The 17,267-nt window shown below is 52.5% G+C and overlaps 1 protein-coding gene across 1 annotated transcript in view; it reads left to right on the top strand.

The window, feature by feature from the left end:
- The window catches only part of CAD (carbamoyl-phosphate synthetase 2, aspartate transcarbamylase, and dihydroorotase), a 78,440-nt gene that overhangs the window by 25,593 nt on the left and 35,580 nt on the right, over positions 1–17,267 (top strand). Inside the window, exons 18-22 of the mRNA XM_063950838.1 lie at positions 3,730–3,954; positions 4,195–4,377; positions 8,605–8,823; positions 9,851–10,018; positions 10,109–10,291. Coding sequence (XP_063806908.1) covers positions 3,730–3,954; positions 4,195–4,377; positions 8,605–8,823; positions 9,851–10,018; positions 10,109–10,291 — 978 coding nt within the window. The remainder of the gene's footprint in view (positions 1–3,729; positions 3,955–4,194; positions 4,378–8,604; positions 8,824–9,850; positions 10,019–10,108; positions 10,292–17,267) is intronic.

The following is a 17,267-nucleotide window of genomic DNA, read 5'->3' as shown; positions in this document are numbered from 1 at the left end:
AGTATTGGGTAATGTCAGGGTTATCCGGGAGTGGTGATTGGATGGGGCAGTATTGGGTAATGTCAGGGTTATCCTGCAGTAGTGATTGGATGGGGCAGTATTGGGTAATGTCAGGGTTATTCGGGAGTGGTGATTGGGTGGGGTAGTATTGGGTAATGTCAGGATTATCCTGCAGTGGTGATTGGATGGGGCAGTATTGGGTAATGTCAGGGTTATCCGGGAGAGGTGATTGGGTGGGGCAGTATTGGGTAATGCCAGGGTTATCCGGGAGAGGTGATTGGATGGGGCAGTATTGGGTAATGTCAGGGTTATCCTGCAGTGGTGATTGGATGGGGCAGTATTGGGTAATGTCAGGGTTATCCTGCAGTGGTGATTGGATGGGGCAGTATTCGGTAATGTCAGGGTTATCCTGCAGTGGTGATTGGATGGGGAAGTATTGGGTAATGTCAGGGTTATCCGGGAGTGGTGATTGGATGGGGCAGTATTGGGTAATGTCAGGGTTATCCGGGAGTGGTGATTGAATGGGGCAGTATTGGGTAATGTCAGGGTTATCCGGGAGTGGTGATTGGATGGGGCAGTATTGGGTAATGTCAGGGTTATCCGGGAGTGGTGATTGGATGGGGCAGTATTGGGTAATGTCAGGGTTATCCGGGAGTGGTGATTGGATGGGGCAGTATTGGGTAATGTCAGGGTTATCCTGCAGTGGTGATTGGATGGGGCAGTATTGGGTAATGTCAGGGTTATTCGGGAGTGGTGATTGGATGGGGCAGTATTGGGTAATGTCAGGGTTATCCGGGAGTGGTGATTGGATGGGGCAGTATTGGGTAATGTCAGGGTTATTCGGGAGTGGTGATTGGGTGGGGCAGTATTGGGTAATGTCAGGGTTATCCGGGAGAGGTGATTGGGTGGGACAGTATTGGGTAATGTCAGGGTTATCCGGGAGAGGTGTTTGGATGGGGCAGTATTGGGTAATGTCAGGGTTATCCTGCAGTGGTGATTGGGTGGGGCAGTATTGGGTAATGTCAGGGTTATCCTGCAGTGGTGATTGGATGGGGCAGTATTGGGTAATGTCAGGGTTATCCTGCAGTGGTGATTGGGTGGGGCAGTATTGGGTAATGTCAGGGTTATCCGGGAGAGGTGATTGGGTGGGGCAGTATTGGGTAATGTCAGGGTTATCCGGGAGAGGTGATTGGATGCGGCAGTATTGGGTAATGTCAGGGTTATCCTGCAGTGGTGATTGGGTGGGGCAGTATTGGGTAATGTCAGGGTTATCCGGGTGTGGTGATTGGGTGGGGCAGTATTGGGTAATGTCAGGGTTATCCTGCAGTGGTGATTGGGTGGGGCAGTATTGGGTAATGTCAGGGTTATCCGGGAGTGGTGATTGGATGGGGCAGTATTGGGTAATGTCAGGGTTATCCTGCAGTGGTGATTGGGTGGGGCAGTATTGGGTAATGTCAGGGTTATCCGGGAGAGGTGATTGGATGGGGCAGTATTGGGTAATGTCAGGGTTATCCGGGAGTGGTGATTGGGTGGGGCAGTATTGGGTAATGTCAGGGTTATCCGGGAGTGGTGATTGGGTGGGGCAGTATTGGGTAATGTCAGGGTTATCCGGGAGTGGTGATTGGGTGGGGCAGTATTGGGTAATGTCAGGGTTATCCGGGAGTGGTGATTGGATGGGGAAGTATTGGGTAATGTCTGGGTTATCCTGCAGTGGTGATTGGGTGGGGCAGTATTGGGTAATGTCAGGGTTATCCGGGCGAGGTGATTGGATGGGGCAGTATTGGGTAATGTCAGGGTTATCCTGCAGTGGTGATTGGATGGGGCAGTATTGGGTAATGTCAGGGTTATCCTGCAGTGGTGATTGGATGGGGCAGTATTGGGTAATGTCAGGGTTATCCTGCAGTGGTGATTGGGTGGGGCAGTGTTGGGTAATGTCAGGGTTATTCGGGAGTGGTGATTGGGTGGGGCAGTATTGGGTAATGTCAGGGTTATCCTGCAGTGGTGATTGGGTGGGGCAGTGTTGGGTAATGTCAGGGTTATTCGGGAGTGGTGATTGGGTGGGGCAGTATTGGGTAATGTCCGGGTTATCCGGGAGTGGTGATTGGATGGGGCAGTATTGGGTAATGCCAGGGTTATCCTGCAGTGGTGATTGGGTGGGGCAGAATTGGGTAATGTCAGGGTTATCCTGCAGTGGTGATTGGATGGGGCAGTATTCGGTAATGTCAGGGTTATCCTGCAGTGGTGATTGGATGGGGAAGTATTGGGTAATGTCAGGGTTATCCGGGAGTGGTGATTGGATGGGGCAGTATTGGGTAATGTCAGGGTTATTCGGGAGTGGTGATTGGATGGGGCAGTATTGGGTAATGTCAGGGTTATCCGGGAGTGGTGATTGGATGGGGCAGTATTGGGTAATGTCAGGGTTATCCGGGAGTGGTGATTGGGTGGGGCAGTATTGGGTAATGTCAGGGTTATTCTGGAGTGGTGATTGGGTGGGGCAGTATTGGGTAATGTCAGGGTTATCCGGGAGTGGTGATTGGATGGGGCAGTATTGGGTAATGTCAGGGTTATCCGGGAGTGGTGATTGGATGGGGCAGTATTGGGTAATGTCAGGGTTATCCTGCAGTGGTGATTGGATGGGGCAGTATTGGGTAATGTCAGGGTTATCCGGGAGTGGTGATTGAATGGGGCAGTATTGGGTAATGTCAGGGTTATCCAGGAGAGGTGATTGGATGGGCAGTATTGGGTAATGTCAGGGTTATCCGGGAGAGGTGATTGGGTGGGGCAGGAGTGGATAGGAGTGGTGATTGGGTAGGGCAGTACTTGGCAGGGGTGGTGACTGGAGGGAGCAGGGGTGGTGACTGGATGGGTCAGGGTTGTCCTGGAGCGGTGATACCAGAGAGTAGTACTTGTATTTATATAACAAGGGGGCGGCTGTGTGGAAATATAGACCAGTGCGGTAAATAGGAGGCTCCTGGTTATAAGTAGTACGGTAAATGTGAGGCTGCTGGTTATACTGGGGTGGTGCAGTAAATGGGAGGATCCTGGTTATACTGGAGTGGTGCGGTAAATGGGAGGCTCCTGGTTATACTGGAGCAGTCTGGTAAATGGGAGGCTCCTGGTTATACTGGAGCAGTCTGGTAAATGGGAGGCTCCTGGTTATAGTGGAGCAGTCTGGTAAATGGGAGGCTCCTGGTTACACTGGAGCGGTCTGATAAATGGGAGGCTCCTGGTTATACTGGAGCAGTGCGGTAAATGGGAGGCTCCTGGTTATACTGGAGCAGTCTGGTAAATGGGAGGCTCCTGGTTATACTGGAGCAGTCTGGTAAATGGGAGGCTTCTGGTTATACTGGAGCAGTCTGGTCAATGGGAGGCTCCTGGTTATACTGGAGCAGTCTGGTAAATGGGAGGCTCCTGGTTACACTGGAGCAGTCTGGTAAATGGGAGGCTCCTGGTTATACTGGAGCAGTGTGGTAAATGGGAGGCTCCTGGTTATACTGGAGCACTGTGGTAAATGGGAGGCTCCTGGTTATACTGGAGCGGTGTGGTAAATGGGAGGCTCCTAGTTATACTGGAGCGGTGTGGTAAATGGGAGGCTCCTGGTTATACTGGAGCAGTCAGGTAAATGGGAGGCTCCTGGTTATACTGGAGCAGTCTGGTAAAGGATGGCGCTTGCGGTAATGATGGGCATTGTCTTGGTAGCGATGACTGATTAGACGGTCTCATCCGCAGGTGGTGATGGACATCTATGAGCTAGAGAACCCTGAAGGGATAATCCTGTCCATGGGGGGTCAGCTGCCTAATAACATCGCAATGTCGCTACACCGCCAGCAGTGCCGTGTGCTGGGCACCTCCCCCGATTCCATAGACTCTGCCGAGAACCGCTTCAAGTTCTCCCGGCTGCTGGACACCATTGGGATAAGCCAGCCGCAGTGGAAGGAGCTGTCTGACATGGAGGTAGGTGTGACCCTGGTGCTCCTTGGCGTCTTTGCTGCCTGTGACGCTGGCCTCATGCTGGTGACTTGGAGCGGATATCATAGTAAGGTGTTACCGGTGAGTGTGGATGGGCCACCGGGGGTGCTGGTTGGCACCGCACACATCCAGGCAGGCGCTGGTGAGGCTGGGTGTGTTGCGCGGGGGCATCCGTGCTCTGTGTCTGCTACAGTTCCTGATTGGTCCTCCGCAATCTCTTTCTAGTCTGCTGTGCAGTTCTGTAACACTGTGGGATTTCCCTGCGTTGTGCGCCCGTCCTACGTCCTGAGTGGAGCTGCCATGAATGTGGCATATTCGGAGGAAGATCTAGAGAGGGTTCTCAGTACTGCCCTGGCCGTGTCTAAAGAGTATCCAGTGGTCATCTCCAAGTTTATCCAGGAAGCCAAGGTCAGTGTGTCTGTGCAGACGCGTTTCTCCTCTGTGGGGTAGTGTATGTGAGCTGATGCGTTTCTCCTCTGTGGGGGTAGTCTGTGTTTTCACCCCGTTCTACTTTGGGCTAGTGTGTCTGGGTGCTGACGTATTTCTCCAGTGTGGTCGTGTCTTACTGACGCGTTTCTCCTGTGGTTGTAGTGTGTGCTGACGCGTTTCTCCACTGTAGGGTAGTGTCTGTGTGTTGACCTATTTCTCCTGTGTGGCAGTGTATGTGAACTGACGAGTTTCTCGTGTGTGGTTGTGTCTGTGTGCTAATTCTCCTGTGTAGGGTAGTGTCTGTGAGCTGATGCGTTTCTCTTCTGTGGAGTAGTGTCTGTGAGCTGATGCGTTTCTCCTCTGTGTTGTGTGTCTGAGCTGATGCGTTTCTCTTCTGTAGTTGTCTGTGTTACGCGTTTCTTTTCTGTGGGGTTATGTCTGTGTGCTGACTTGTTTCTCCTGTGTGGTTGTCTGTTTCTCACGCGTTTCTTCTCTATAGGGTTGTCTGTGTGCTGATGCATTTCCCCTCTGTTGGGTTTTGTTACGCATTTCTTCTCTGTGGGGTTGTCTGCTGATGCGTTTCTCCTCTGTGGGGTAGGGTCTGTGGCTGATGCGTTTCTCCCCTGTGGGGTAGGGTCTGTGCGCTGATGCGTTTCTCTGTGGGGTAGGGTCTGTGAGCTGATGCGTTTCTCCTCTTTGGGGTAGGGTCTGTGAGCTGATGCGTTTCTCCTGTGTGGGGTAGTGCCTGTGAGCTGATGCTTTCTCTGTGGGGTAGGGTCTGTGTGCTGATGCGTTTCTCTGTGGGGTAGGGTCTGTGAGCTGATGCGATTCTCCTGTGTGGGGTAGTGTCTGTGTACTGATGCGTTTCTCCTGTGTAGGGTAGAGTCTGTGAGCTGATGCGTTTCTCCTCTGTGGGGTAGTGTCTGTGAGCTGATGCGTTTCTCTGTGTGGTAGTGTCTGTGTACTGATGCATTTCTCTTCTGTGGGGTAGTGTCTGTGAAATGATGCGTTTCTCCTCTGTGGGGTAGTGTCTGTGTACTGATGCGTTTCTCCTCTGTGGGGTAGGGTCTGTGAGCTGATGCGTTTCTCCTCTGTGGGGTAGGGTCTGTGAGCTGATGCGTTTCTCCTCTGTGGGGTAGGGTCTGTGAGCTGATGCGTTTCTCCTCTGTGGGGTAGGGTCTGTGAGCTGATGCGTTTCTCCTGTGTGGGGTAGGGTCTGTGAGCTGATGCGTTTCTCCTGTGTGGGGTAGTGTCTGTGCGCTGATGCGTTTCTCCTCTGTGGGGTAGGGTCTGTGAGCTGATGCGTTTCTCCTGTGTGGGGTAGTGTCTGTGAGCTGATGCGTTTCTCCTCTGTGGGGTAGGGTCTATGAGCTGATGCGTTTCTCCTCTGTGGGGTAGGGTCTGTGAGCTGATGCGTTTCTCCTCTGTGGGGTAGGGTCTGTGAGCTGATGCGTTTCTCCTCTGTGGGGTAGAGTCTGTGAGCTGATGCGTTTCTCCTCTGTGGGGTAGTGTCTGTGAGCTGATGCGTTTCTCCTCTGTGGGGTAGTGTCTGTGAGCTGATGCGTTTCTCCTCTGTGGGGTAGGGTCTGTGAGCTGATGCGTTTCTCCTCTGTGGGGTAGAGTGTGTGCTGATGCGTTTCTCTGTGTGGTAGTGTCTGTGCGCTTATGCATTTCTCTTCTGTGGGGTAGTGTCTGTGAAATGATGCGTTTCTCCTGTGTGGGGTAGTGTCTGTGAGCTGATGCGTTTCTCCTCTGTGGGGTAGTGTCTGTGAAATGATGCGTTTCTCCTGTGTGGGGTAGTGTCTGTGTACTGATGCGTTTCTCCTGTGTGGGGTAGTGTCTGTGTACTGATGCGTTTCTCCTGTGTGGGGTAGTGTCTGTGAGCTGATGCGTTTCTCCTGTGTGGGGTAGGGTCTGTGAGCTGATGCGTTTCTCCTCTGTGGGGTAGTGTCTGTGAGCTGATGCGTTTCTCCTCTGTGGGGTAGTGTCTGTGAGCTGATGCGTTTCTCCTCTGTGGGGTAGGGTCTGTGAGCTGATGCGTTTCTCCTCTGTGGGGTAGGGTCTGTGAACTGATGCGTTTCTCCTGTGTGGGGTAGTGTCTGTGAGCTGATGCGTTTCTCCTCTGTGGGGTAGTGTCTGTGAGCTGATGCGTTTCTCCTCTGTGGGGTAGGGTTTGTGAGCTGATGCGTTTCTCCTCTGTGGGGTAGGGTCTGTGAGCTGATGCGTTTCTCCTCTGTGGGGTAGTGTCTGTGAGCTGATGCGTTTCTCCTCTGTGGGGTAGTGTCTGTGAGCTGATGCGTTTCTCCTGTGTGGGGTAGTGTCTGTGAGCTGATGCGTTTCTCCTCTGTGGGGTAGTGTCTGTGAGCTGATGCGTTTCTCCTCTGTGGGGTAGTGTCTGTGAGCTGATGCGTTTCTCCTGTGTGGGGTAGTGTCTGTGAGCTGATGCATTTCTCTTCTGTGGGGTAGTGTCTGTGAAATGATGCGTTTCTCCTCTGTGGGGTAGTGTCTGTGAGCTGATGCGTTTCTCCTCTGTGGGGTAGTGTCTGTGAGCTGATGCGTTTCTCCTCTGTGGGGTAGTGTCTGTGAGCTGATGCGTTTCTCCTCTGTGGGGTAGTGTCTGTGAGCTGATGCGTTTCTCCTCTGTGGGGTAGTGTCTGTGAGCTGATGCGTTTCTCCTCTGTGGGGTAGTGTCTGTGACTGATGCGTTTCTCCTCTGTGGGGTAGTGTCTGTGAAATGATGCGTTTCTCCTCTGTGGGGTAGTGTCTGTGTACTGATGCGTTTCTCCTCTGTGGGGTAGTGTCTGTGAGCTGATGCGTTTCTCCTGTGTGGGGTAGGGTCTGTGAGCTGATGCGTTTCTCCTGTGTGGGGTAGGGTCTGTGAGCTGATGCGTTTCTCCTGTGTGGGGTAGGGTCTGTGAGCTGATGCGTTTCTCCTCTGTGGGGTAGGGTCTGTGAGCTGATGCGTTTCTCCTCTGTGGGGTAGGGTCTGTGAGCTGATGCGTTTCTCCTGTGTGGGGTAGGGTCTGTGAGCTGATGCGTTTCTCCTCTGTGGGGTAGTGTCTGTGCGCTGATGCGTTTCTCCTCTGTGGGGTTGTGTCTGTGAGCTGATGCGTTTCTCCTCTGTGGGGTAGTGTCTGTGAGCTGATGCGTTTCTCCTCTGTGGGGTAGTGTCTGTGAGCTGATGCGTTTCTCCTGTGTGGGGTAGTGTCTGTGAGCTGATGCGTTTCTCCTCTGTGGGGTAGTGTCTGTGAGCTGATGCGTTTCTCCTGTGTGGGGTAGTGTCTGTGAGCTGATGCGTTTCTCCTGTGTGGGGTAGTGTCTGTGAGCTGATGCGTTTCTCCTGTGTGGGGTAGTGTCTGTGAGCTGATGCGTTTCTCCTCTGTGGGGTAGTGTCTGTGAGCTGATGCGTTTCTCCTCTGTGGGGTAGTGTCTGTGCGCTGATGCGTTTCTCCTCTGTGGGGTAGTGTCTGTGAGCTGATGCGTTTCTCCTCTGTGGGGTAGTGTCTGTGAGCTGATGCGTTTCTCCTGTGTGGGGTAGTGTCTGTGACTGATGCGTTTCTCCTGTGTGGGGTAGTGTCTGTGAGCTGATGCGTTTCTCCTGTGTGGGGTAGTGTCTGTGAGCTGATGCGTTTCTCCTGTGTGGGGTAGTGTCTGTGAGCTGATGCGTTTCTCCTGTGTGGGGTAGTGTCTGTATGCTGATGCGTTTCTCCTCTGTGGGGTAGTGTCTGTGAGCTGATGCGTTTCTCCTCTGTGGGGTAGTGTCTGTGAGCTGATGCGTTTCTCCTGTGTGGGGTAGTGTCTGTGAGCTGATGCGTTTCTCCTGTGTGGGGTAGTGTCTGTGAGCTGATGCGTTTCTCCTCTGTGGGGTAGTGTCTGTGAGCTGATGCGTTTCTCCACTGTGGGGTAGTGTCTGTGAGCTGATGCGTTTCTCCTCTGTGGGGTAGTGTCTGTGAGCTGATGCGTTTCTCCTCTGTGGGGTAGTGTCTGTGAGCTGATGCGTTTCTCCTCTGTGGGGTAGTGTCTGTGAGCTGATGCGTTTCTCCTCTGTGGGGTAGTGTCTGTGAGCTGATGCGTTTCTCCTCTGTGGGGTAGTGTCTGTGAGCTGATGCGTTTCTCCTCTGTGGGGTAGTGTCTGTGCGCAGACGCGTTACTCCATTGTCTTACTGTCTGTGCTGATGCGTTTTTAATGTCCTGGGTTGCAAACAGGAGATAGACGTGGATGCGGTGGCCTGTGATGGTGTAGTAGTCGCTGTGGCTATTTCGGAACATGTAGAGAATGCTGGGGTGCACTCTGGAGATGCCACACTGGTCACCCCTGCACAAGACATCACCCCCAAAACTCTGGAGAGGATCAAGGCAATTGTACACGCGGTGGGTCAGGAGCTCCAGGTGACCGGACCCTTCAACCTGCAGCTCATCGCCAAGGTACGGACTCCGGGCCCATCAGGGGTTATACTTCCTGTAGCACGGAGCACCCTTCACTTATTCACACCTTACACTTCTTCCTGCCCTTTCTCCTGCTGATGCCCCTCTCGCTCCATATCTGCCTGCTTTTACCAATAATGCCCCATGGTCCTCTTAAGCTCCTGTCTCTGTCCTACCCCTTGCCCCGTCTGTCCCCTCTGACCTCTCGCTCCCTCTCACTTACCTCTCGCTCGTTCTCTGCCCACACTTACCTCTCGCTCCCTCTCTGCTCACACTTACCTCTCTGCCCCTCGGTGGTATCTCTGCCCCCCCCTTACCTCTGTGCCCCGCGGTGGTACCTCTGCTCCCCCCTTACCTCTGTGCCCCCCCCCCCCCTTACCTCTGAGCCCTTCGGTAGTACCTCTGCTCCCCCCCCTTACCTCTGTGCCCCGCGGTGGTACCTCTGCTCCCCCCTTACCTCTGTGCCCCGCGGTGGTACCTCTGCTCCCCTCTTACCTCTGTGCCCCGCGGTGGTACCTCTGCTCCCCCCTTACCTCTGTGCCCCGCGGTGGTACCTCTGCTCCCCCCTTACCTCTGTGCCCCGCGGTGGTACCTCTGCTCCCCCCTTACCTCTGTGCCTCGCGGTGGTGCCTCTGCTCCCCCCTTACCTCTCTTCCCCTCGGTGGTATCTCTGTCCCCCCTTACCTCTCTGCCCCTCGTGGTATCTCTGAGCCCCCACCCCCCCTTAACCTCTCTGCCCCTCGTTGGTACCTCTGCCCCCCCTTACCTCTTTTCCCCTCGGTGGTATCTCTGCCCCCCCTTACCTCTTTTCCCCTCGGTGGTATCTCTGCCCCCTCTTCTGTGCCCCGCGGCGGTACCTCTGCCCACTCTTTCCTCTCTGCCCCTCGGTATCTCTGCCCCCCTTAACTCTGTGCCCCGCGGCGGTACCTCTGCCCCCCCCTTACCTCTCTGCCCCTCGGTGGTACCTCTGTGCCCCGTGGCGGTACCTCTGCGTCCGGTTGCAGTGAGGTGTGACCTTTCTCCGCAGGATGACCAGCTGAAGGTGATTGAGTGCAACGTCCGAGTCTCTCGCTCGTTCCCCTTCGTCTCCAAGACGCTTGGTGTGGATATGATTGCTCTGGCCACGCAGGTCATTATGGGGGAGGAAGTAGAACCAGTTGGACTTATGATGGGCACAGGAATTGTGGGCGTTAAAGTAAGTGGCACCTTCCCCCCCCCCCCCCCCCCCCTCCCCAGCGTTACATGCACAGCGCCGTTACCTGTCTGTCACCTTATTCCCGCGCAGGTGCCGCAGTTCTCGTTCTCCCGCCTGGCTGGAGCTGACGTGGTGCTCGGGGTGGAGATGACGAGCACGGGCGAGGTTGCGTGCTTTGGGGAGAACCGTTATGAGGCCTACCTAAAGGCCATGCTGAGCACCGGCTTCAAAATCCCCCAAAAAAACATCCTACTGACCATTGGCAGCTACAAGGTAGGAACACATGTGTGCGTCTGTGCCTCATGCCTCGCTGCGTATCCTAGTACTGTGGGAGCGGAGCCTGTTGCACCTGTGTGAGTGTGTGCGGCACTAGCGGAGCATGATGCACCTGTGTGAGTGTGTGCGGCACTTGTGGAGCATGATGCACCTGTGTGAGTGTGTGCGGCACTAGCGGAGCATGTTGCACCTGTGTGAGTGTGTGTGGCACTAGCGGAGCCTGTTGCACCTGTGTGAGTGTGAGCGGCACTAGCGGAGCCTGTTGCACTTGTGTGAGTATGCGGCACTAGCGAAGCCTGTTGCACCAGTGTGAGTGTGTGCGGATCTAGCGGAGCCTGTTGCACCTGTGTGAGTGTGTGCGGCACCAGCGAAGCATGTTGCACCTGTGTGAGTGTGAGCGGCACTAGCGGAGCCTGTTGCACTTGTGTGAGTATGCGGCACTAGCGAAGCCTGTTGCACCAGTGTGAGTGTGTGCGAATCTAGCGGAGCCTGTTGCACCTGTGTGAGTGTGTGCGGCACCAGCGGAGCATGTTGCACCTGTGGGAGTGTGAGCGGCACTAGCGGAGCCTGTTGCACTTGTGTGAGTATGCGGCACTAGCGGAGCCTGTTGCACCTGTGTGAGTGTGTGCGGCACCAGCGGAGCATGTTGCACCTGTGTGAGTGTGTGCGGCACTAGCAGAGCCTGTTGCACTTGTGTGAGTGTGTGCGGATCTAGCGGAGCCTGTTGCACCTGTGTGAGTGTGTGCGGCACTAGCGGAGCATGATGTACCTGTGTGAGTGTGCGGCACTAGCGGAGCTTGTTGCACCTGTGTGTGTGTGTGTGTACGGCACTAGCGGAGCCTGTTGCACCTGTGTGTGTGTGTATGTGTGCGGCACTAGCGGAGCTTGTTGCACCTGTGTGTGTGCGGCACTAGCGGAGCATGATGCACCTGTGTATGTGCGGCACTAGCGGAGCCTGTTGCACCTGTGTGTGTGTGTGTGTGTGTGTGCGGCACTAGCGGAGCTTGTTGCACCTGTGTGGGTGCGGCACTAGCGGAGCATGACATAGCGGACACACTAAATGAGTTTTCTCTAACGTCCTAGTGGATGCTGGGGACTCCGTAAGGACCATGGGGGATAGACTGGATCCGCAGGAGACATGGGCACTTTAAGAAAGAATTTAGATTCTGGTGTGCTCTTACTCCTCCCTCTATGTCCCTCCTCCAGACCTCAGTTTGAATCTGTGCCCGGACGAGCTGGGTGCTGTTCAGTGAGCTCTCCTGAGCTTGCTGTAAGAAAGTATTTTGTTAGGATTTTTATTTTCAGGGAGCTCTGCTGGCAACAGACTCCCTGCATCGTGGAACTGAGGGGAGAGACGCAGCCCTACTCTCTGAAGCTAGGTCCTGCTTCTTAGGCTACTGGACACCATTATCTCCAGAGGGATCGTACACAGGATCTCACACTCGTCGTCCGATCCCGGAGACGCGCCGCCTTCCCCCTCGCAGAGCCGGAAGACAGAAGCCGGGTGAAAGAAGCAAGAAGACTTCGAAATCGGTGGCAGAAGACTCCAGTCTTCACTGAGGTAACGCACAGCACTGCAGCTGTGCGCCATTGCTCCCACACTACACCCACATACTCCGGTCACTATAAGGGTGCAGGGCGCAGGGGGGGGCGCCCTGGGCAGCAATTAGAGACCTCTTTGACAAAAGTTTGCATATATACAGTTGGGCACTGTATATATGTATGAGCCCCCGCCAAAAATTGTACATGAAAGCGAGACAGAAGCCCGCCGTCGAGGGGGCGGGGCTTCTTCCTCAGCACTCACCAGCGCCATGTTTTTTCTCCACAGCACCGCTGAGAGGAAGCTCCCCAGTCTCTCCCCTGCAGTTACACGGTAGAAGATGGTAAAAAGAGAGGGGGGGCACATAATTAGGCGCAAAAATCAATATAAACAGCAGCTACTGGGTTAACATTAAGTTACTGTGTTATTCCTGGGTTAATAGCGCTGGGGTGTGTGCTGGCATACTCTGTCTCTCCAAAGGGCCTTATGGGGGAATTGTCTTCAGATGAGCATTCCCTGAGTGTGTGGTGTCGGTACGTGTGTGTCGACATGTCTGAGGTAAAAGGCTCCCCTAAGGAGGAGATGGAGCAAATATGTGTGTGAGAGGGTGTCTCCGTCGACAACGCCGACACCTGTTTGGATATGTGTAAGTGCTAAGGTGAATTTATTGCACAAAAGATTAGAGAACAGACAGGGAATCTACCCATGTCTGTCCCTATGGCACAGAGACCTTCAGAGTCTCTCAATGATCACTATCCAAAATAATAGACACTGATATCGACACGGAGTCTGACTCCAGTGTCTACTACGATAATGCAAAGTTACAGCCAAAATGGCAGAAAAGTATTCAATGTATGATTATTGTAATAAAAGATGATTTGCATATCACTGATGACTCATCTGTCCCTGACACGAGGGTACACATGTTTAAGGGGAAGAAAGCTGAGGTAAATTTCCCTCCTCTCATTAAGAAAAAGAGCGGGAATCTCCAGACAAGAAGCTGCAGCTTCCCACAAAGAATTCTCAGGGAGTATCCTTTCCCTACTAGGGCCAGGATACGATGGGAATCTTCCCCTAGGGTGTCACGTTTGCCCAAAAGGTAACCTGTCGTAACAGCTGTTCTCATCCTGCAGATAGCGTGCACATTCTGGTACACTACTCAGACCGGCGATTGTGTCGGCATGGGTTTATAGCGCTGTGGCAGCGTGGACAGATACCTTATCAGCAGAGATTGAGACCCTAGTATGTGTATGTATGTGTGTATATATATATATATATATATATATATATATATATATATATATATATATATATATATATATATATATATATATATAATGTGTGTGTGTATATATAGAGATATGTATATATTAAAGATGCTGTCTTAAGCGATATATATAATAAAACATGCCCAAAGAGACATGAGTATACTGGGTCCTAGAGTCGATTTCTGCTTGACGTGTCCTGTAGAATATGCAATGGACAGATGATGCCGACTTAAGAGGCATGTGGAAGGCTGAGGATTGTGTGGAGAAGGATTCTCGGACCTGGTCTCCACAGCTATAGCTGGTAATTCCTTTATTTTGCCTTATATTCCTGCACAGCCTAGGAAAGCACGTCATTATCAAATGCAGCCTTTCGAATAAAAAAACAAGAAAGTCTGAGGTGCGTCCTTTCTTGCCAGAGGCGGGGGCAGAGGAAAGAAGCTGCACAACACAGCTAGTTCCCAGGAATAGAAGTCCTCCCCGGCCTCTACAAAAATCCACCGCATGTCGCTGGGGCTCCACAGGCGGAGCTAGGCCCGGTGGGGGCACGTCTTCGTAAGTTCAGCCACAAGTGGGTTCACTCCCTGTTAGATCCCTGGGCAATAGATATTGTGTCTCAGGGATACAAGCTGGACTTTGAGAAGATGCCCCCTCACGACGGCCCTGCCGGCTTCCCCCCACGAGAGGGAAACAGTGTTAACTGCAATTCACAAATTGTATCTTCAACAGGTGGTGGTCAAGGTTCCCCTCCTTCAACAAGGAGGGGGTTATTATTCGACCATGTTGTAGTCCCGAAACCAGACGGTTCGGTCAGACCCATATTGAATTTAAAATCCCTGAACATATACCTGAAAAGGTTCAAGTTCAAGATGGAATCGCTAAGAGCGGTCATTGCAAGCCTGAAAGGGGGAGATTTTATGGTGACTCGGGACATAAAGGATGCATACCTTCATGTCCCCATATATCCGCCTCATCAGGCGTACCTCAGAATTGCGGCACAGGATTGTCATTACCAATTTCAGACGTTGCCGTTTGGTCTCTCCACGGCCCCGAGAATATTCACCAAGGTAATGGCGGATATGATGGTGCTCCTGCGGAAGCAAGGTGTCACTATTATCACATACTTGGACGATCTCCTCATAAAAGCGAGATCAAGAGAGCAGTTGCTGAACAGCGTGTCACTTTCTCTGGAAGTGTAACGGCAACACGGCTGGATTCTATATATTCCAAAGTCGCAGTTGATTCCTACAGCTCATCTGCCTCTCCTAGGCATGATCCTAGACACAGACCAGAAGAGGGTTTATCTCCCGATAGAGAGAGCTCAGGAGCTCATGACACTGGTCAGGAATCTATTAAAACCAAAACAGGTGTCAGTGCATCACTGCACTAGAGTCCTGGGAAGGATGGTGGCGTCATACGAGGCCATTCCCTTCGGCAGGTTCCATGCGAGGACCTTCCAATGGGACTTACTGGACAAGTGGTCCGGATCACCTCTTCAGATGCATCGGTTAATCACCCTATCCCCCAGGGCCAGGGTGTCTCTCCTGTGGTGGCTGCAGAGTGCTCACCTTCTCGATGGTCGCAGATTCGGCATTCAGGACTGGGTCATGGTGACCACGGATGCAAGCCTCCGAGGGTGGGGGGCAGTCACGCAGGGAAGAAATTTCCAAGGGCTGTGGTCAAGTCAGGAGACTGGCCATCACATCAACATCCTGGAACTAAGGGCCATATACAACGCCCTACGTCAAGTGGAGTCCCTGCTTCGCGAACAACCGGTTCTGATTTAGTCAGACAGTATCACCGCAGTGGCTCATGTAAACCGCCAAGGCGGCACAAGGAGCAGGGTGGCGATGGTAGAAGCCACCAGAATTCTTCGCTGGGCGGAGAATCACGTAAGCGCACTGTCAGCAGTGTTCATTCCGGGAGTGGACAACTGGGAAGCAGACTTCCTCAGCAGGCACGACCTCCACCCGGGAGAGTGGGGACTTCATCAAGAAGTCTTCATGCAGATTGCAAGTCGGTGGGAACTGCCACAGGTGGACATGATGGCATCCCGCCTCAACAAAAAGCTACAGAGATATTGCGCCAGGTCAAGAGACCCTCAGGCGATAGCTGTGGACGCACTGGTGACACCGTGGGTGTTCCCGTCGGTCTATGTATTTCCTCCTCTTCCTCTCATACCCAAGGTGCTGAGAATCATAAGGAAAAGAGGAGTGAGAACAATACTCTTTGTTCCGGATTGGCCAAGAAGGACTTGGTATCCAGATCTGCAAGAAATGCTCACAGAGGGCCCGTGGCCTCTGCCTCTAGGACAGGACTTGTGCAACAGGGGCCCTGTCTGTTCCAAGACTTACCGCGGCTGCGTTTGACGGCATGGCGGTTGAACACCGGATCCTAGCAGAAAAAGGCATTCCGGATGAGGTCATTCCTACGCTGATAGAGGCTAGGAAGGATGTGACTGCTCAACATTATCACTGTATATGGCAAAAATATGTGGCTTGGTGTGAGGCCAGGAATGCCCCTACGGAGGAATTCCAACTGGGCCTTTTCCTTCACTTCCTACAGTCAGGAGTGACTTTAGGCCTTAAATTGGGTTCCATTAAGGTTCAGATTTCGGCCTTATCCATTTTCTTTCAAAAAGAACTGGCTTCTCTGCCTGAAGTTCAGACGTTTGTTAAGGGAGTGCTGCATATTCAGCCCACTTTTGTGCCTCCAGTGGCACCTTGGGATCTTAACGTGGTGTTGAGTTTCCTGAAATCACACTGGTTTGAACCACTTAAAACGGTGGAAGTAAAATATCTCACGTGGAAGGTGGTCATGCTATTAGCCTTGGCTTCGGCTAGGCGTGTGTCAGAATTGGCGGCTTTGTCACATAAAAGCCCTTATCTGGTTTTTCCATGCGGATAGAGCAGAATTGCGGACCCGCCCACAATTTCTGCCGAAAGTGGTTTTATCGCTTCATATAAACCAACCTATTGTGGTGCCTGTGGCTACTACTGACTTGGAGGATTCCGAGTCACTGGATGTAGTCGGGGCTTTGAAGGTTTATGTAGCCAGAACGGCTAAGGTCAGGAAAACAGAATCTTTGTTTATCCTGTATGCTTCCAACAAGCTTGGGGCGCCTGCTTCAAAGCAAATTATTGCTCGCTGGATCTGTAACACGATTCAGCAGGCTCATTCTGCGGCTGGATTGCCGCTGTCTAAATCAGTTAAGGCCCATTCCACAAGGAAGGTGGGCTCTTCTTGGGCGGCTGCCCGAGGTGTCTCGGCATTACAGCTTTGCCGAGCGGCTACTTGGTCAGGTTCAAACACCTTTGCAAAGTTCTACAAGTTTGATACCCTGGCTGAGGAGGACCTTGTGTTTGCTCATTCGGTGCTGCAGAGTCATCCGCACTCTCCCGCCCGTTTGGGAGCTTTGGTATAATCCCCATGGTCCTTACGGAGTCCCCAGCATCCACTAGAACGTTAGAGAAAATAAGATTTTACTTACCGGTAAATCTATTTCTCGTAGTCCGTAGTGGATGCTGGGTGCCCGTCCCAAGTGCGGACTTCTTCTGCAATGCTTGTATATAGTTATTGCTTAAATAAGGGTTATGTTATGGTTGCATCAGGGTTGATCTGATGCTCTGTTGTTGTTCATACTGTTTAACTGGGTAAGTTTATCACAAGTTATACGGTGTGATTGGTGTGGCTGGTATGAGTCTTACCCGGGATTCCCAAAATCATTTCCTTGTACTGTCAGCTCTTACGGGCACAGTTTCTCTAACTGAGGTCTGGAGGAGGGACATAGAGGGAGGAGCCAGAGCATACCAGAATCTAAATTCTTTCTTAAAGTGCCCATGTCTCCTGCGGAGCCCGTCTATTCCCCATGGTCCTTACGGAGTCCCCAGCATCCACTACGGACTACGAGAAATAGATTTACCGGTAAGTAAAATCTTATTTTTTTCAACAGTATTTACTAGAGAGGACCCAATTCAGGGACTAACACATAATCTCAATAATGAGAATATTCCACTGATGGGTACTTATTTAAGCGAGGAAGTAGTCTGTGACCGATTAAAACATTTAAAGATTAATAAGTCACCAGGTCCCGATGGTATTCTTCACCCAAGGGTTCTAATGTAGCTTCATTCTGAACTTGCAAAACCGCTATCTTTGATCTTTGAGG

The sequence above is a fragment of the Pseudophryne corroboree genome, unplaced genomic scaffold (assembly GCF_028390025.1).
Source record: "Pseudophryne corroboree isolate aPseCor3 unplaced genomic scaffold, aPseCor3.hap2 scaffold_1242, whole genome shotgun sequence".
Taxonomy (NCBI): Eukaryota; Metazoa; Chordata; class Amphibia; order Anura; family Myobatrachidae; genus Pseudophryne; species Pseudophryne corroboree.
This window is presented reverse-complemented; position numbering and strand designations above follow the sequence as displayed.